The sequence below is a fragment of the Phyllobates terribilis genome, unplaced genomic scaffold (assembly GCF_046119375.1).
Source record: "Phyllobates terribilis strain yellow unplaced genomic scaffold, ASM4611937v1 Scaffold_1__5_contigs__length_1240528914, whole genome shotgun sequence".
Classification (NCBI taxonomy): domain Eukaryota; kingdom Metazoa; phylum Chordata; class Amphibia; order Anura; family Dendrobatidae; genus Phyllobates; species Phyllobates terribilis.
The window spans coordinates 704,200,158-704,220,635 of NW_027362761.1; the positions used below are offsets into that span (position 1 = coordinate 704,200,158).

Genomic DNA, 20,478 nt, shown 5'->3' on the forward strand with positions numbered 1-20,478 from the left:
CTTTTCAAGTTGTTGGAGGATGCGGCCCGATATGGCAGTGATGCAGGTTTGGATACCGCGTCTCTGCTGTCCAGGGCGCAATCCTCGGCGGTCACAGTCAGAAGAGCACTGTGGCTCAGACAGTGGACCGGGGACGCGGTTTCCAAGCAAGGTTTGCTGTCTTTAGCTTACAAGGGTGGTCAGTTATTTGGATCTGACCTCACGGAGCTGATTGTCAAGGCAAAGGCAAAAGAAGCGGCCTTACCACAGCGAAGAACTGTGGCTTCTGCGTCGGGCAGGCCTAGTGCCGGTAGTAGTCGGCGGCCCTTTCGGTCCAGGGGACGGTCCGGTCAGCCCTCTTGGGGATCGGGTCGTCCCTCTTTTTCAGGAAAAAAGGCTTCTCAGAAATCCCGCACTCCCTGGAAACAGAGCTTCCGTCAAGACAAGCGGGAAGCTGACAAAAAGCCCGCTAAGGCGGACTGACGCCAGGTTTTCACTCGAGGGCTCTCGAGTGGGGGGTCTCCTGCTCCAATTCGAATCTACTTGGGCGTCCCGCGTTTCGGACGCCTGGGTGACGCGGGTTGTGTCAGCAGGCTACTTCATAGTTTCTTTCTCGACCCCCGGACAGGTTTTGCCGATCTCGCATTCCGTCAGAGCCCGAGCTAGTTGCCGCTCTACGGCAGGAGATCGATTCCCTTCTGCAGAAGGGTGTGGTGGTACCGGTTCCGCCGGAGGACCGGGGAAGAGGGTTTTATTCAAACCTCTTTGTGGTCCCCAAAAAGGAGGACAAATTTCGCCCCATTCTGGATCTCAAAAGATTGAATCGGCATGTCCGCACCCGGAAATTCCGCATGGAGTCGCTTCGCTCGGTTGTGGCGGCCCTGTCGCAGAACGACTTTTTGGTGTCAATCGACATTCGCGACGCTTATTTGCATGTTCCCGTCGGAAGGGCCCACCAACGCTTCCTTCGTTTTGCCATAGGTCAGGACCATTTCCAGTTTGTGGCCCTACCATTCGGGTTGGCCTCGGCGCCCAGAGTTTTTACAAAAATTATGGCACCTCTCATGGCGATTCTTCGAAGACAGGGGGTTACGGTTCTTCCCTACCTGGACGACCTTTTGATTGTGGCGTCCTCAAAGGAGGAGGCGGTGACGGCTCGCAATCTATCCCTTCAGCTCCTGGAGGACTTCGGGTGGCTGGTCAATTGGAAGAAGTCGTCTCTGGAACCGTCGCAGTCAATCCTGTTTTTGGGGATGCATTTCGACACGGTACGAGCAGTGGTGTCCCTGCCTCCAGACAAGCAAGCAAGTCGTCTTCGACAGCAATGTCCCTTCGAAGGTGCATGCGCCTTTTGGGTTTGATGGTGGCGTCAATGGAGGCACTTCCGTTTGCCCAATTTCATTCCAGGACTCTCCAAATGCTCATTCTGAACCGTTGGGATCGATCACAGGCTTCGCTGGATCGCAGTGTCATCATCTCCCACAGGGTGCGAGAGTCTCTAGAATGGTGGTTACGTCCGGAAGCGTTATCCCTGGGGAAGTCCTTCCTCCTTCCGAGGTGGTCGGTCATAACCACCGATGCCAGCCTGTCAGGCTGGGGGGGGTGTCTGGAACGATCTCTGGATTCAGGGAGTATGGTCGTCGGAAGAGTCTGTCCTGCCGATCAACATCCTGGAATTGAGGGCGATTTTCCTTTGCATCCAACACTGGACGGTCCCTTTAAACGGTCTGCCAGTCCGAGTGCAGACAGACAACGCGACGGCGGTCGCGTATATCAACCATCAAGGTGGAACGAGGAGCTCCAGGCTCATGATGGAAGTGTCTCGGATCCTGGTATGGGCCGAGGCCAAGGTGCCAGCCATCTCTGCGATTCACATCCCGGGAGTTCAGAATATCACGGCGGACTTCCTCAGTCGCGAGAAGGTGGATCCCGGAGAATGGAGTCTTCACCCAGATATTTTTGCACAGCTGTGCTCCCGTTGGGGAACTCCTCAAGTGGATTTGATGGCATCAAGGTTCAACACCAAGTTACCGACGTTCATGTCCAGGTACAAGGACCCGAAGGCTGTGGCGGTGGATGCTCTGGTGGCTCCGTGGGACCAATTCGAGCTAATCTATGTGTTTCCGCCGATATCCTTACTTCCTCTGGTGTTGCGTCGGATCAGACTGGAAAGAGTCCCGGCTATGTTAGTAGCCCCAGACTGGCCAAGGAGGACGTGGTTCTCGACGCTGGTGTCGCTTCTGGCTGCGCCTCCAGTTCCTCTCCCTCTTCGCCCGGACCTGTTAACCCAAGGGCCCGTTCGTCATCCGGACCTGAAGTCTCTGCGTTTGACGGCGTGGCTCTTGAGACCGAAATCTTGACTCGTCAAGGTTTTTCAGCCGAAGTTATTGCCACTCTGCGAGCTGCCAGGGGTCCTGCCACTACTAGGATCTATCACAAGACTTGGGAGGCCTTCTTTTCATGGTGTTCGGGTTCTTCAAGGAACCCGAGGATTTTTTCCATTCCCAATTTGTTGGCCTTTTTGCAGTATGGCCTGGACAAGGGTTTGGCAGTTAGCACTCTGAGGGGTCAGGTTTCTGCTTTGTCCTTGCTGTTTCGGAAGGCTATCGCCTCGCGTAGGGACGTTCGTTCCTTTTTTTCGCGGGGTAACCCGTCAGTTTCCGCCGCGGAAGGCGCTTGTGTCCCCTTGGCGGCTCAATCTGGTCTTGGAGGCTCTTCAACATGGGCCTTTTGAGCCTATGGACTCCGTTAGCCTTTCTTTGCTTTCTTGGAAGGTTGCCTTTTTAGTGGCAGTCACCTCTTTGAGAAGGGTTTCTGAACTGGCGGCTCTTTCTTGCTCTCCTCCTTTTCTGGAGTTTCTCCCGGATCGCGTGGTGCTTCGCACACGGGGCGACTTTCTACCTAAGGTGGTGTCACAATTTCATGTTAACCAGGATATTGTGTTGCCCTCGCTCTGTCCGGAACCGAGGAATGCGAAGGAACGGGCCTTGCACTCATTGGATTTAGTGCGGGCTTTGAAGTTCTATTTGTCTATTACTCAAGGTTTTCGGAAATCGGACTCTGTTTGTGATTCCAGCAGGTCGTCGGCGTGGTCAACGAGCTTCCAGGGACACTATAGCTCGATGGATTCGGTCGGCCATTTTAGAGGCTTACCGACTCAAAGGCGAATCTTGTCCAATTAAGATTCGAGCTCACTCCACGAGAGCTGTGGGTTCATCGTGGGCTTTTCATCAAGGGGCCTCGGCAGCTCAACTCTGCCGGGCGGCTACCTGGCGCTCCGTCCACACTTTTACAAAGTTTTATAAGGTGGACGTCAGTGCTTCCGCTGATGCAGCCTTAGGACGTAGGGTCCTGCAGGCGGCTGTAGTTTGTTATTGTTAACTTGTATTTAGCGCTAGTTGCGCATTTTTCTAGGTTGTTGGGATTCTGCTTCTGTTGGTTTTTTCCCACCCTTAATTTTTGGACTGCTTTGGGACGTCCCACTAGTAATGACTGTGTCTCCCTTCCTTCCATCTGCTGCTGAAAGACGGATTTTGGTAAGACCTTACCTGTAAAATCCTTTTCAGCGAAGGAAGGAAGGGAGACACAGCTCCCTCCCATGGCAGAAGTGTGTTGTTGTGTTTTCAGATGCAGCGTGACCCTTCTCTGATAGCGATTATCTGGGCTGAGGTCGGCGCGCTAAGGCTCTGTTCCAGCATTGCCAGCTCATCGCAGTGGTCAGGTCCAGTGAGTAGTACCTGGGACTGTGTGGTTTTTCTGTTATATGCATAACCTGTCTCTTGTTTTTTCTCTGAAGTTCTTCAGAAGGGGTTATGTTGCTCCGCTGGTGATATTTGCTCTTCCTTAGCTTGTGTACGGACTGGAGAGCTGGAGTAGGAGGAGCCCAAGCTGGAGGGGCCGGACAACACTCTTTTTTAATCTGAGGTGTTCTATCCTATGTGGGCTCCGCCTACCCACTAGTAATGACTGTGTCTCCCTTCCTTCCCTCGCTGAAAAGGATTTTACAGGTAAGGTCTTACCAAAATCCGTCTTTTATCATCTCAGGATAGAATTAAGATAAAGGGATGGGAGAGGTACCATTTTGTTCAGAATTGTACAGGCTTTAATTTGACATGTCACAAGACTGTTGATATTTTGTTTTTGAGGAGTCAAATTCAAAATTTTGATGGGCGATTTTGGTAAAACTATTAATTTTTCATGAAATGCACGTATTACTTGTGTTAATTACATTTGTTCAGGGATTCAAGTTGGGATCTCCATAGGATCATATTTCGAAGCGTGATTTTCTAAATGCAGTCTCATCCTAATATGTTTAATGCTAAATTAAAAGGAACAATATTTTTAACAACTTTTTAAATATACATGTAGCAATTTTTTTATCACTAGACATGTCCTTTTTTAAAGTTTTTAAAAAGAATAGTACAGTAATTAAATAATCAATCTATAAAATTAAACAATATGACCTAGTCTTAAATTAAGTCTTTAAACTGACCTTTTATCAATTTGTCCCTTCTACTGGGTGAAATGTGATCTTGTCCACAATGTCTTGCTATCAATGGCCGTTTCCTGAGTGTGTTCAGCTGTTATGGGGTTTGGGGTTAGTATCTGATTTTTGTTTACTTATTAATGCCTGGTTTTCTTGGATACACAAATGAGACTGATGGAACAGAAGGTGCAGAAAAGTCACTTCTACTTCATTATAGCATAATCCCAACTTGAATTTAGGTACACATGTGGCTAGCAGCATAGGAGGCACATGTGAATTTTTTTTAAATTTTAGCAGTTTTTTTTTTTTTTTTTTAAATGACTTTCAATATTTTGCTTTCGAGTCCGCATGGGTAAAATATTAATAAAGGAAACCTGTATAGTTCTGAGCAATGGTGTTTTTTCTGTTTTTCTATCTTGGATTGGGCTTGAGTTATGAGGAGAAACGTAAAGGCATGCAACACAGACATTTGCATTTTTTCAAAACTTTGAAAATTCATAAAAAAAATCACTAAAGTATATAGAAATTTTTTTCCTTTATATTTTGCTTTCTCTAGCACACTACTACCAGGGAACAAAAACTTAAAAGAATTAAAAATATAGAGGAAAAATTCATTGGTTCACTTGACATGGAATGACCCCCTTATAGAACTGCATATGGTTAAAATTATAAGTTGGAAAATGTGACTTTACATTTTTCTAGACACAGGACAATATAACAGTGCGATGGGACCTTGGCCTCAACAAGAAGAGGATTGCTTATTTCACTTTGCCAAAAACTGATTCCGGTAATGTAAAATTCTTAATGATTGTTTTACTAAAAATGCAGCTAATCTAGTTGTTTATGCCGGTGGGTTGTACTAACGCAGCATGCTGTGTGTTACCTTGTTCATTGGCTAGTGAATTAGATGAGCACACTGTGTCTACCTCCCTAAACGCATTTCCTTTAGCCATCCATCAGGTTGTTGCTTTCATGAATCTGCTTTTGGTGAAGTGGAATGCACACCAATGATGAGAGCTATAGCTTTGCTTGGGAATGCGCTAATGGGGAGATCTCGCTTAGCCAGTTCTGTCCTTAACTTCCAAATTTGAGAATACCCCTTTATCCACCATCTAAGAGAGAAAACTCAACTTCCTGACTGCTGGGTCACCCACTAATCCAGATAAACGGGGCTCTTAGTGTGGAGTGGAGATGTGATTGATCATCTTTACTGCCATACTATTCATTCTTAAGGGTGCAGCCCTCTATCTCTGACAGAGGGGTTGTCTCATGAATGAACAAAATGCACATTAATCAGTAGATCTTGGAATAAAAATAAGATTCACAATCGGATGTGTTTAAAAATAAAATGTTCCTGTGCTGACGCAATGTGCCCCTGCTGTGTACTGTGAAATGGCTGTCTGACCGTTAAGGAACTGTAAAATGTACTTTGTTTGTGCGACAATCCGTGTAAGAATGAATGAGGAGTGGCAGGGCGCATGATCAACTGCTGCTCCATTAAGAGCCCTGGTTCTTTGAATCGGTGAGGGTCCCAGCAGTTGGACCCCCAGCAATCGGGGAAGTTATCCCCCATCCTGTGGATAGAGGATAACTTCCCTACTTGATAATAACTGTTTGCCTCCTGGGTGGTGGTCTTTTAATATGTTCTGTCAAATGAGTTGCATTTTATGTCATGTCAGCTTTAAATTGTTTGCATTTTTTTAGTAAATCAGAAATCCGCTTTCCCTCTGCTGGTTATAAAAATGATGTGGGAGCCCACGCCATTATTATTTTTTTTTTATTTTAGGCTCTGTGCCCACGATCCGGACATAGCAGCACTTTGGACGCATATTTTTTGCTGCGTCCAAAACGTTGCATTCTAATGAACGCAGGTTACATCCACATGTGTTCACTGAACCATGCATATTTATCGCATTCAGTACATTCTAGTGGTCCAATTTCTGTTGCGAAGACTAGCGACTCAGCAAGAGAGTTTGACATGCTGCGGTCCTGAAAGACGCGCTGCATGTAGGTTTCCACGGATTATCCACAGCCTCTGATGCACGCATAGTGGACATGGGATTTCTAGAGATCCCATCCACTGTTTTAACATCTGGACGCTGCGGGTTTGATGCTGTATAAACACGCAGCGTCAAACCTGCAGTGGCTCCTGAACGTGGCCACGTACCCAAACTCACCCACAGCATGTCAATTTCTGTAGCAGACACACTAGTCTCTGCTGCAGATTTTGACCGATTGAAGTGTGATTATATGCCGTGGAATTGCATGTACCGACAACAAAAGTGCGGCATTAGAACACCTCGTTTTGGACGCAGCAAAAATACGCTGCGTCCAAAGCACTGCTTGTTGCTGTTTGTGAGGACATGGCAGCTAACGAAACAGCTGTGAGCTGTTAATTATGGCCTGGGACAATGTTTGCTTAATGGCACCTTCCTAGGCTAAAATAGCAGCTCACAGCTGCCTCAGAAATTACATGAATGGAAATGCTAATGAAACTGGGCTAATGGGCTTAGCTGACACCTAGCTCTTTTGTTCGGTGATGACAAGGTATCAATCAGACCCTTTCTTCACCAAATCTAATTAAAGAAAAGAGTTAAACACAAAGAGCAAACACTTTATTTGAAATACAGCAGGCACATACTTTTATCATTTAAATTAACCAATATACTCACCCCAGTTCTGACGGTAATCCAAGTGTTTAAGCAATGTCCCACCAAATATCTTTATTGAGCTCCAAAAGCATTCATTATGTACAAAAACGCTTCAAATAACGTGGCATAACCGCGCGTTTTTTCCTGCAGAAACGCTCAGGAAATTTCTGCTTCAAATCCTGAATGTGCGTACATAGCCTAAAGTGCCTGTCAGCACAGGATGACTGTACAGGCGCTCTGTGCTTCATGGCGGGGCCAATCATTTATATACACCTTCCCACCTACTTGGTTTTTATCTATCTCCACGTTTCTCTGCCCTAAAAAGGCAGACCTGTCAGTCAGAGGGGGGTGGAGATGGAAGGAAACATGTGGGAAGGTGTGTATAAATGATTGGCCCCACCTTGAAGTACTGAGCAGTGGGGCTTCCTTTGAACAGTCATCCTATGCTAACAGAGCAGGGCAGTGTGTGAGGAGGGGGATGTGTCAGGAAAGACACTGGAGTGCAGGCTATATCTGAGGAGCAGGGCAGCGTGTGAGGAGGAGGATGTGTAAGGACAGACACTGGAGTGCAGGCTATATCTGAGGAGCAGGGCAGTGTGTGAGGAGGGGGATGTGTCAGGACAGACACTGGAGTGCAGGCTATATCTGAGGAGCAGGGCAGTGTGTGAGGAGGAGGATGTGTCAGGACAGACACTGGAGTGCAGGCTATATCTGAGGAGCAGGGCAGTGTGTGAGGAGGGGCATGTGTCAGGACAGACACTGGAGTGCAGGCTATATCTGAGGAGCAGGGCTGCGTGTGAGGAGGGGGAGGCGTCAGGACAGACACTGGAGTGCCGGCTATATCTGAGGAGCAGGGCAGCGTGTGAGGAGGGGGAGGCGTCAGGACAGACACTGGAGTGCAGGCTATATCTGAGGAGCAGGGCAGTGTGTGAGGAGGGGGATGTGTCAGGACAGACACTGGAGTGCAGGCTATATCTGAGGAGCAGGGCAGTGTGTGAGGAGGGGCATGTGTCAGGACAGACACTGGAGTGCCGGCTATATCTGAGGAGCAGGGCAGTGTGTGATGAGGGGCATGTGTCAGGACAGACACTGGAGTGCAGGCTATATCTGAGGAGCAGGGCAGTGTGTGAGGAGGAGGATGTGTCAGGACAGACACTGGAGTGCAGGCTATATTTGAGGAGCAGAGCAGTGTGTGAGGAGGAGGATGTCAGGACAGACACTGGAGTGCAGGTTATATCTGAGGAGCAGGGCAGTGTGTGAGGAGGAGGAGGTGTCAGGACAGACACTGGAGTGCAGGCTATATCTGAGGAGCAGGGCAGTGTGTGAGGAGGAGGAGGTGTCAGGACAGACACTGGAGTGCAGGCTATATCTGAGGAGCAGGGCAGTGTGTGAGGAGGAGGAGGATGTGTCAGGACAGACTGGAGTGCAGGCTATATCTGAGGAGCAGGGTAGTGTGTGAGGAGGGTCATGTGTCAGGACAGACACTGGAGTGCAGGCTATATCTGAGGAGCAGGGCAGTGTGTGAGGAGGGTCATGTGTCAGGACAGACACTGGAGTGCAGGCTATATCTGAGGAGCAGGGCAGTGTGTGAGGAGGGGGATGTGTCAGGACAGACACTGGAGTGTAGGCTATATCTGAGGAGCAGACCAGTGTGTGAGGAGGAGGAGGTGTCAGGACAGACACTGGAGTGCAGGCTATATCTGAGGAGCAAGGCAGTGTGTGAGGAGGGGGATGTGTCAGGACAGACACTGGAGTGCAGGTTATATCTGAGGAGCAGGGCAGTGTGTGAGGAGGAGGCGTCAGGACAGACACTGGAGTGCAGGCTATATCTGAGGAGCAGGGCAGTGTGTGAGGAGGAGGAGGTGTCAGGACAGACACTGGAGTGCAGGCTATATCTGAGGAGCAGGGCAGTGTGTGAGGAGGGGGATGTGTCAGGACAGACACTGGAGTGCAGGCTATATCTGAGGAGCAGGGCAGTGTGTGAGGAGGGGGATGTGTCAGGACAGACACTGGAGTGCAGGCTATATCTGAGGAGCAGGCCAGTGTGTGAGGAGGAGGAGGCGTCAGGACACACACTGGAGTGCTGGCTATATCTGAGGAGGGGCATGTGTCAGGACAGACACTGGAGTGCAGGCTATATCTGAGGAGCAGGGTAGTGTGTGAGGAGGAGGATGTCAGGACAGACACTGGAGTGCAGGTTATATCTGAGGAGCAGGGCAGTGTGTGAGGAGGAGGAGGTGTCAGGACAGACACTGGAGTGCAGGCTATATCTGAGGAGCAGGGCAGTGTGTGAGGAGGAGGATGTGTCAGGACAGACACTGGAGTGCAGGCTATATCTGAGGAGCAGGGTAGTGTGTGAGGAGGAGGATGTCAGGACAGACACTGGAGTGCCGGTTATATCTGAGGAGCAGGGTAGTGTGTGAGGAGGAGGATGTGTCAGGACAGACACTGGAGTGCAGGCTATATCTGAGGAGCAGGGTAGTGTGTGAGGAGGAGGAGGTGGTGTCAGGACAGACACTGGAGTGCAGGTTATATCTGAGGAGCAGGGCAGTGTGTGAGGAGGAGGAGGAGGCGTCAGGACAGACACTGGAGTGCAGGCTATATCTGAGGAGCAGGGCAGTGTGTGAGGAGGAGGATGTGTCAGGACAGACACTGGAGTGCAGGTTATATCTGAGGAGCAGGGCAGTGTGTGAGGAGGAGGCGTCAGGATAGACACTGGAGTGAAGGCTATATCTGAGGAGCAGGGCAGTGTGTGAGGAGGAGGATGTGTCAGGACAGACACTGGAGTGCAGGCTATATCTGAGGAGCAGGGCAGTGTGTGAGGAGGAGGATGTGTCAGGACAGACAATGGAGTGCAGGCTATATCTGAGGAGCAGGGCAGTGTGTGAGGAGGGGGATGTGTCAGGACAGACACTGGAGTGCAGGCTATATCTGAGGAGCAGGGCAGTGTGTGAGGAGGGGGATGTGTCAGGACAGACACTGGAGTGCAGGCTAAATCTGAGGAGCAGGGCAGTGTGTGATGAGGAGGAGGAGGTGTCAGGACAGACACTGGAGTGCAGGCTATATCTGAGGAGCAGGCCAGTGTGTGAGGAGGGTCATGTGTCAGGACAGACACTGGAGTGCAGGCTATATCTGAGGAGCAGGGCAGTGTGTGAGGAGGGGGATGTGTCAGGACAGACACTGGAGTGCAGGCTATATCTGAGGAGCAGGCCAGTGTGTGAGGAGGAGGATGTGTCGGGACAGACACTGGAGTGCAGGCTATATCTGAGGAGCAGGCCAGTGTGTGAGGAGGAGGATGTGTCAGGACCGACACTGGAGTGCAGGCTATATCTGAGGAGCAGGGCAGTGTGTGAGGAGGAGGATGTGTCAGGACAGACACTGGAGTGCAGGCTATATCTGAGGAGCAGGGCAGTGTGTGATGAGGAGGCGTCAGGACAGACACTGGAGTGCAGGCTATATCTGAGGAGCAGGCCAGTGTGTGAGGAGGAGGATGTGTCAGGACAGACACTGGAGTGCAGGCTATATCTGAGGAGCAGGGCAGTGTGTGAGGAGGAGGATGTGTCAGGACAGACATTGGAGTGCAGGCTATATCTGAGGAGCAGGGCAGTGTGTGAGGAGGAGGAGGTGTCAGGACAGACACTGGAGTGCAGGCTATATCGGAGGAGCAGGGCAGTGTGTGAGGAGGGGTATGTGTCAGGACAGACACTGGAGTGCAGGCTATATCTGAGGAGCAGGGCAGTGTGTGAGGAGGGGGATGTGTCAGGACAGACACTGGAGTACAGGCTATATCTGAGGAGCCGGCCAGTGTGTGAGGAGGGGGATGTGTCAGGACAGACACTGGAGTGCAGGCTATATCTGAGGAGCAGGGCAGTGTGTGAGGAGGATGTGTCAGGACAGACACTGGAGTTCAGGCTATATCTGAGGAGCAGGCCACTGTGTGAGGAGGAGGAGGAGGCTTCAGGACAGACACTGGAGTGCAGGCTATATCTGAGGAGCAGGCCAGTGTGTGAGGAGGAGGATGTGTCAGGACAGACACTGGAGTGCAGGTTATATCTGAGGAGCAGGGCAGTGTGTGAGGAGGAGGAGGTGTCAGGACAGACACTGGAGTGCAGGCTATATCTGAGGAGCAGGGCAGTGTGTGAGGAGGGGGATGTGTCAGGACAGACACTGGAGTGCAGGCTAAATCTGAGGAGCAGGGCAGTGTGTGATGAGGAGGAGGAGGTGTCAGGACAGACACTGGAGTGCAGGCTATATCTGAGGAGCAGGCCAGTGTGTGAGGAGGGTCATGTGTCAGGACAGACACTGGAGTGCAGGCTATATCTGAGGAGCAGGGCAGTGTGTGAGGAGGGGGATGTGTCAGGACAGACACTGGAGTGCAGGCTATATCTGAGGAGCAGGGCAGTGTGTGAGGAGGAGGAGGAGGATGTGTCAGGACAGACACTGGAGTGCCGGCTATATCTGAGGAGCAGGGCAGTGTGTGAGGAGGAGGAGGATGTGTCAGGACAGACACTGGAGTCCAGGCTATATCTGAGGAGCAGGGCAGTGTGTGAGGAGGGGGATGTGTCAGGACAGACACTGGAGTGCAGGCTATATCTGAGGAGCAGGCCAGTGTGTGAGGAGGAGGATGTGTCGGGACAGACACCGGAGTGCAGGTTATATCTGAGGAGCAGGGCAGTGTGTGAGGAGGAGGAGGTGTCATAGCCTGCACTCCAGTGTCTGTCCTGACACATCCCCCTCCTCACACACTGCCCTGCTCCTCAGATATAGCCTGCACTCCAGTGTCTGTCCTGACACATCCTCCTCCTCACACACTGCCCTGCTCCTCAGATACAGCCTGGACTCCAGTGTCTGTCCTGACACATCCTCCTCCTCACACACTACCCTGCTCCTCAGATATAACCGGCACTCCAGTGTCTGTCCTGACACATCCTCCTCCTCCTCACACACTACCCTGCTCCTCAGATATAGCCTGCACTCCAGTGTCTGTCCTGACACATGCCCCTCCTCACACACTACCCTGCTCCTCAGATATAGCCTGCACTCCAGTGTCTGTCCTGACACATCCTCCTCCTCCTCACACACTACCCTGCTCCTCAGATATAGCCTGCACTCCAGTGTCTGTCCTGACACATGCCCCTCCTCACACACTACCCTGCTCCTCAGATATAGCCTGCACTCCAGTGTCTGTCCTGACACATCCCCCTCCTCACACACTGCCCTGCTCCTCAGATATAACCGGCACTCCAGTGTCTGGCCTGACACCTCCTCCTCCTCACACACTGCCCTGCTCCTCAGATATAGCCTGCACTCCAGTGTCTGTCCTGACACCTCCTCCTCCTCACACACTGCCCTGCTCCTCAGATATAGCCTGCACTCCAGTGTCTGTCCTGACACATACCCCTCCTCACACACTGCCCTGCTCCTCAGATATAGCCTGCACTCCAGTGTCTGTCCTATCTGAGGAGCAGGCCAGTGTGTGAGGAGGAGGAGGTGTCAGGACACACACTGGAGTGCTGGCTATATCTGAGGAGGAGGAGGCGTCAGGACACACACTGGAGTGCTGGCTATATCTGAGGAGGGGCATGTGTCAGGACAGACACTGGAGTGCAGGCTATATCTGAGGAGCAGGGCAGTGTGTGAGGAGGAGGATGTGTCAGGACAGACACTGGAGTGCAGGCTATATCTGAGGAGCAGGGTAGTGTGTGAGGAGGAGGAGGATGTGTCAGGACAGACACTGCAGTGCCGGCTATATCTGAGGAGCAGGGCAGTGTGTGAGGAGGAGGAGGAGGCGTCAGGACAGACACTGGAGTGCAGGCTATATCTGAGGAGCAGGGCAGTGTGTGAGGAGGAGGATGTGTCAGGACAGACACTGGAGTGCAGGTTATATCTGAGGAGCAGGGCAGTGTGTGAGGAGGAGGCGTCAGGACAGACACTGGAGTGCAGGCTATATCTGAGGAGCAGGGCAGTGTGTGAGGAGGAGGAGGTGTCAGGACAGACACTGGAGTGCAGGCTATATCTGAGGAGCAGGGCAGTGTGTGAGGAGGGGGATGTGTCAGGACAGACACTGGAGTGCAGGCTATATCTGAGGAGCAGGGCAGTGTGTGAGGAGGGGGATGTGTCAGGACAGACACTGGAGTGCAGGCTATATCTGAGGAGCAGGCCAGTGTGTGAGGAGGAGGAGGCGTCAGGACACACACTGGAGTGCTGGCTATATCTGAGGAGGGGCATGTGTCAGGACAGACACTGGAGTGCAGGCTATATCTGAGGAGCAGGGTAGTGTGTGAGGAGGAGGATGTCAGGACAGACACTGGAGTGCAGGTTATATCTGAGGAGCAGGGCAGTGTGTGAGGAGGAGGAGGTGTCAGGACAGACACTGGAGTGCAGGCTATATCTGAGGAGCAGGGCAGTGTGTGAGGAGGAGGATGTGTCAGGACAGACACTGGAGTGCAGGCTATATCTGAGGAGCAGGGTAGTGTGTGAGGAGGAGGATGTCAGGACAGACACTGGAGTGCCGGTTATATCTGAGGAGCAGGGTAGTGTGTGAGGAGGAGGATGTGTCAGGACAGACACTGGAGTGCAGGCTATATCTGAGGAGCAGGGTAGTGTGTGAGGAGGAGGAGGAGGTGTCAGGACAGACACTGGAGTGCAGGTTATATCTGAGGAGCAGGGCAGTGTGTGAGGAGGAGGAGGAGGCGTCAGGACAGACACTGGAGTGCAGGCTATATCTGAGGAGCAGGGCAGTGTGTGAGGAGGAGGATGTGTCAGGACAGACACTGGAGTGCAGGTTATATCTGAGGAGCAGGGCAGTGTGTGAGGAGGAGGAGGAGGCGTCAGGATAGACACTGGAGTGAAGGCTATATCTGAGGAGCAGGGCAGTGTGTGAGGAGGAGGATGTGTCAGGACAGACACTGGAGTGCAGGCTATATCTGAGGAGCAGGGCAGTGTGTGAGGAGGAGGATGTGTCAGGACAGACAATGGAGTGCAGGCTATATCTGAGGAGCAGGGCAGTGTGTGAGGAGGGGGATGTGTCAGGACAGACACTGGAGTGCAGGCTATATCTGAGGAGCAGGGCAGTGTGTGAGGAGGGGGATGTGTCAGGACAGACACTGGAGTGCAGGCTAAATCTGAGGAGCAGGGCAGTGTGTGATGAGGAGGAGGAGGTGTCAGGACAGACACTGGAGTGCAGGCTATATCTGAGGAGCAGGCCAGTGTGTGAGGAGGGTCATGTGTCAGGACAGACACTGGAGTGCAGGCTATATCTGAGGAGCAGGGCAGTGTGTGAGGAGGGGGATGTGTCAGGACAGACACTGGAGTGCAGGCTATATCTGAGGAGCAGGCCAGTGTGTGAGGAGGAGGATGTGTCGGGACAGACACTGGAGTGCAGGCTATATCTGAGGAGCAGGCCAGTGTGTGAGGAGGAGGATGTGTCAGGACCGACACTGGAGTGCAGGCTATATCTGAGGAGCAGGGCAGTGTGTGAGGAGGAGGATGTGTCAGGACAGACACTGGAGTGCAGGCTATATCTGAGGAGCAGGGCAGTGTGTGATGAGGAGGCGTCAGGACAGACACTGGAGTGCAGGCTATATCTGAGGAGCAGGCCAGTGTGTGAGGAGGAGGATGTGTCAGGACAGACACTGGAGTGCAGGCTATATCTGAGGAGCAGGGCAGTGTGTGAGGAGGAGGATGTGTCAGGACAGACATTGGAGTGCAGGCTATATCTGAGGAGCAGGGCAGTGTGTGAGGAGGAGGAGGTGTCAGGACAGACACTGGAGTGCAGGCTATATCTGAGGAGCAGGGCAGTGTGTGAGGAGGGGTATGTGTCAGGACAGACACTGGAGTGCAGGCTATATCTGAGGAGCAGGGCAGTGTGTGAGGAGGGGGATGTGTCAGGACAGACACTGGAGTACAGGCTATATCTGAGGAGCCGGCCAGTGTGTGAGGAGGGGGATGTGTCAGGACAGACACTGGAGTGCAGGCTATATCTGAGGAGCAGGGCAGTGTGTGAGGAGGATGTGTCAGGACAGACACTGGAGTTCAGGCTATATCTGAGGAGCAGGCCACTGTGTGAGGAGGAGGAGGAGGCTTCAGGACAGACACTGGAGTGCAGGCTATATCTGAGGAGCAGGCCAGTGTGTGAGGAGGAGGATGTGTCAGGACAGACACTGGAGTGCAGGCTATATCTGAGGAGCAGGGTAGTGTGTGAGGAGGAGGAGGATGTGTCAGGACAGACACTGCAGTGCCGGCTATATCTGAGGAGCAGGGCAGTGTGTGAGGAGGAGGAGGAGGCGTCAGGACAGACACTGGAGTGCAGGCTATATCTGAGGAGCAGGGCAGTGTGTGAGGAGGAGGATGTGTCAGGACAGACACTGGAGTGCAGGCTATATCTGAGGAGCAGGGCAGTGTGTGATGAGGAGGAGGAGGTGTCAGGACAGACACTGGAGTGCAGGCTATATCTGAGGAGCAGGGCAGTGTGTGATGAGGAGGAGGAGGCGTCAGGACAGACACTGGAGTGCAGGCTATATCTGAGGAGCAGGCCAGTGTGTGAGGAGGAGGATGTGTCAGGACAGACACTGGAGTGCAGGCTATATCTGAGGAGCAGGGCAGTGTGTGAGGAGGGTCATGTGTCAGGACAGACACTGGAGTGCAGGCTATATCTGAGGAGCAGGCCAGTGTGTGAGGAGGAGGATGTGTCAGGACAGACACTGGAGTGCAGGCTATATCTGAGGAGCAGGCCAGTGTGTGAGGAGGAGGATGTGTCAGGACCGACACTGGAGTGCAGGCTATATCTGAGGAGCAGGGCAATGTGTGAGGAGGGGGATGTGTCAGGACAGACACTGGAGTGCAGGCTATATCTGAGTAGCAGGGCAGTGTGTGAGGAGGGGGATGTGTCAGGATAGACACTGGAGTACAGGCTATATCTGAGGAGCAGGGCAGTGTGTGAGGAGGAGGATGTGTCAGGACCGACACTGGAGTGCAGGCTATATCTGAGGAGCCGGCCAGTGTGTGAGGAGGGGGATGTGTCAGGACAGACACTGGAGTGCAGGCTATATCTGAGGAGCAGGGCAGTGTGTGAGGAGGATGTGTCAGGACAGACACTGGAGTTCAGGCTATATCTGAGGAGCAGGCCAGTGTGTGAGGAGGAGGAGGAGGAGGAGGTGTCAGGACAGATACTGGAGTGCAGGCTAAATCTGAGGAGCAGGGCAGTGTGTGAGGAGGGGGATGTGTCAGGACAGACACTGGAGTGCAGGCTATATCTGAGGAGCAGGGCAGTGTGTGAGGAGGAGGAGGATGTGTCAGGACAGACACTGGAGTGCCGGCTATATCTGAGGAGCAGGGCAGTGTGTGAGGAGGAGGAGGATGTGTCAGGACAGACACTGGAGTCCAGGCTATATCTGAGGAGCAGGGCAGTGTGTGAGGAGGAGGAGGAGGCGTCAGGACACACACTGGAGTGCTGGCTATATCTGAGGAGGAGCATGTGTCAGGACAGACACTGGAGTGCAGGCTATATCTGAGGAGCAGGGTAGTGTGATAGGAGGAGGATGTCAGGACAGACACTGGAGTGCCGGCTATATCTGAGGAGCAGGGTAGTGTGTGAGGAGGAGGAGGTGTCAGGACAGACACTGCAGTGCAGGCTATATCTGAGGAGCAGGGCAGTGTGTGAGGAGGAGGAGGATGTGTCAGGACAGACACTGGAGTGCAGGTTATATCTGAGGAGCAGGGCAGTGTGTGAGGAGGAGGAGGAGGCGGCGTCAGGACAGACACTGGAGTGCAGGCTATATCTGAGGAGCAGGGCAGTGTGTGAGGAGGAGGATGTGTCAGGACAGACACTGGAGTGCAGGCTATATCTGAGGAGCAGGGCAGTGTGTGAGGAGGGTCATGTGTCAGGACAGACACTGGAGTGCAGGCTATATCTGAGGAGCAGGCCAGTGTGTGAGGAGGAGGATGTGTCAGGACAAACACTGGAGTGCAGGCTATATCTGAGGAGCAGGGCAGTGTGTGAGGAGGGGGATGTGTCAGGACAGACACTGGAGTACAGGCTATATCTGAGGAGCAGGGCAGTGTGTGAGGAGGGGGATGTGTCAGGACAGACACTGGAGTGCAGGCTATATCTGAGGAGCAGGGCAGTGTGTGAGGAGGAGGATGTGTCAGGACAGACACTGGAGTGCAGGCTATATCTGAGGAGCAGGGCAGTGTGTGAGGAGGGTCATGTGTCAGGACAGACACTGGAGTGCCGGCTATATCTGAGGAGCAGGGCAGTGTGTGAGGAGGGGGATGTGTCAGGACAGACACTGGAGTGCAGGCTATATCTGAGGAGCAGGGCAGTTTGTGAGGAGGAGGAGGATGTGTCAGGACAGACACTGGAGTGCCGGCTATATCTGAGGAGCAGGGCAGTGTGTGATGAGGAGGAGGAGGCGTCAGGACAGACACTGGAGTGCAGGCTATATCTGAGGAGCAGGCCAGTGTGTGAGGAGGAGGATGTGTCAGGACAGACACCGGAGTGCAGGTTATATCTGAGGAGCAGGGCAGTGTGTGAGGAGGAGGAGGATGTGTCAGGACAGACACTGGAGTGCAGGCTATATCTGAGGAGCAGGGCAGTGTGTGAGGAGGAGGATGTGTCAGGACAGACACTGGAGTGCAGGCTATATCTGAGGAGCAGGGCAGTGTGTGAGGAGGGGGATGTGTCAGGACAGACACTGGAGTGCAGGCTATATCTGAGGAGCAGGGCAGTGTGTGAGGAGGGTCGTGTGTCAGGACAGACACTGGAGTGCAGGATATATCTGAGGAGCAGGGCAGTGTGTGAGGAGGAGGAGTAGGCGTCAGGACAGACACTGGAGTGCCGGCTATATCTGAGGAGCAGGCCAGTGTGTGAGGAGGAGGATGTGTCAGGACAGACACCGGAGTGCAGGTTATATCTGAGGAGCAGGGCAGTGTGTGAGGAGGGTCGTGTGTCAGGACAGACACTGGAGTGCAGGCTATATCTGAGGAGCAGGGCAGTGTGTGAGGAGGAGGAGGTGTCAGGACAGACACTGGAGTGCAGGCTATATCTGAGGAGCAGACCAGTGTGTGAGGAGGGGGATGTGTCAGGACAGACACTGGAGTGCAGGCTATATCTGAGGAGCAGGGCAGTGTGTGAGGAGGAGGAGGCGTCAGGACAGACACTGTAGTGCAGGCTATATCTGAGGAGCAGGGCAGCGTGTGAGGAGGGGGAGGCGTCAGGACAGACACTGGAGTGCAGGCTATATCTGAGGAGCAGGCCAGTGTGTGAGGAGGAGGAGGTGTCAGGACAGACACTGGAGTGCAGGCTATATCTGAGGAGCAGGGCAGTGTGTGAGGAGGAGGAGGTGTCAGGACAGACACTGGAGTGCAGGCTATATCTGAGGAGCAGGGCAGTGTGTGAGGAGGAGGAGGTGTCAGGACAGACACTGGAGTGCAGGCTATATCTGAGGAGCAGGGCAGTGTGTGAGGAGGGGGATGTGTCAGGACAGACACTGGAGTGCAGGCTATATCTGAGGAGCAGGGCAGTGTGTGAGGAGGAGGAGGATGTGTCAGGACAGACACTGGAGTGCAGGCTATATCTGAGGAGCAGGGCAGTGTGTGAGGAGGAGGATGTGTCAGGACAGACACTGGAGTGCAGGCTATATCTGAGGAGCAGGGCAGTGTGTGAGGAGGGGGATGTGTCAGGACAGACACTGGAGTGCAGGCTATATCTGAGGAGCAGGGCAGCGTGTGAGGAGGAGGAGGCGTCAGGACACACTGGAGTGCAGGCTGTATCTGAGGAGCAGGGCAGTGTGTGAGGAGGAGGAGGCGTCAGGACACACTGGAGTGCAGGCTATATCTGAGGAGCAGGCCAGTGTGTGAGGAGGAGGAGGTGTCAGGACAGACACTGGAGTGCAGGCTATATCTGAGGAGCAGGGCAGTGTGTGAGGAGGAGGAGGTGTCAGGACAGACACTGGAGTGCAGGCTATATCTGAGGAGCAGGCCAGTGTGTGAGGAGGAGGATGTGTCAGGACAGACACTGGAGTGCAGGTTATATCTGAGGAGCAGGCCAGTGTGTGAGGAGGAGGAGGTGTCAGGACAGACACTGGAGTGCAGGCTATATCTGAGGTGCAGCGCAGTGTGTGAGGAGGAGGAGGTGTCAGGACAGACACTGGAGTGCAGGCTATATCTGAGGAGCAGGGCAGTGTGTGAGGAGGAGGAGGCGTCAGGACACACTGGAGTGCAGGCTGTATCTGAGGAGCAGGGCAGTGTGTGAGGAGGAGGAGGTGTCAGGACAGACACTGGAGTGCAGGCTATATCTGAGGAGCAGGGCAGTGTGTGAGGAGGAGGAGGTGTCAGGACAGACACTGGAGTGCAGGCTATATCTGAGGAGCAGGGCAGTGTGTGAGGAGGAGGAGGCGTCAGGACAGACACTGGAGTGCAGGCTATATCTGAGGAGCAGGGCAGCGTGTGAGGAGGAGGAGGCGTCAGGACACACTGGAGTGCAGGCTGTATCTGAGGAGCAGGGCAGTGTGTGAGGAGGAGGAGGCGTCAGGACACACTGGAGTGCAGGCTATATCTGAGGAGCAGGCCAGTGTGTGAGGAGGAGGAGGTGTCAGGACAGACACTGGAGTGCAGGCTATATCTGAGGAGCAGGCCAGTGTGTGAGGAGGAGGATGTGTCAGGACAGACACTGGAGTGCAGGTTATATCTGAGGAGCAGGCCAGTGTGTGAGGAGGAGGAGGTGTCAGGACAGACACTGGAGTGCAGGCTGTATCTGAGGAGCAGGGCAGTGTGTGAGGAGGAGGATGTGTCAGGACAGACACTGGAGTGCAGGCTATATCTGAGGAGCAGGGCAGTGTGTGAGGAGGAGGAGGTGTCAGGACAGACACTGGAGTGCAGGCTATATCTGAGGAGCAGAGCAGTGTGTGAGGAGGGGGATGTGTCAGGACAGACACTGGAGTGCAGGCTATATCTGAGGTGCAGAGCAGTGTGTGAGGAGGAGGAGGTGTCAGGACAGACACTGGAGTGCAGGTTATATCTGAGGAGCAGGCCAGTGTGTGAGGAGGAGGATGTGTCAGGACAGACACTGGAGTGCAGGCTATATCTGAGGAGCAGGGCAGTGTGTGAGGAGGAGGAGGTGTCAGGACAGACACTGGAGTGCAGGCTGTATCTGAGGAGGAGGATGTGTGCTGGGATGTGACAGCCCCATCCCCTCCCCCCTTCCTGGAATAAGAGGATGGAGAAGTAAATCATGACTGCCTCACCCCCTCTGTCCACTGGTGCCAGTGAGCGCTTCTCTCCTCCCATGATGAAAGTGCTGCTGGTTTGATTAGCACTTTCATGAGTGGGAGGAGGGAGACGCTCACAGATCATCTCCACAGT

At 53.2% G+C, this 20,478-nt stretch overlaps 1 protein-coding gene across 1 annotated transcript in view; it reads left to right on the forward strand.

The window, feature by feature from the left end:
- Window positions 1–20,478, forward strand: part of UPF1 (UPF1 RNA helicase and ATPase) — a 132,368-nt gene that overhangs the window by 60,559 nt on the left and 51,331 nt on the right. The window contains exon 7 of the mRNA XM_073685945.1: window positions 5,168–5,252. Within this exon, the coding sequence (XP_073542046.1) occupies window positions 5,168–5,252 (85 nt within the window). The remainder of the gene's footprint in view (window positions 1–5,167; window positions 5,253–20,478) is intronic.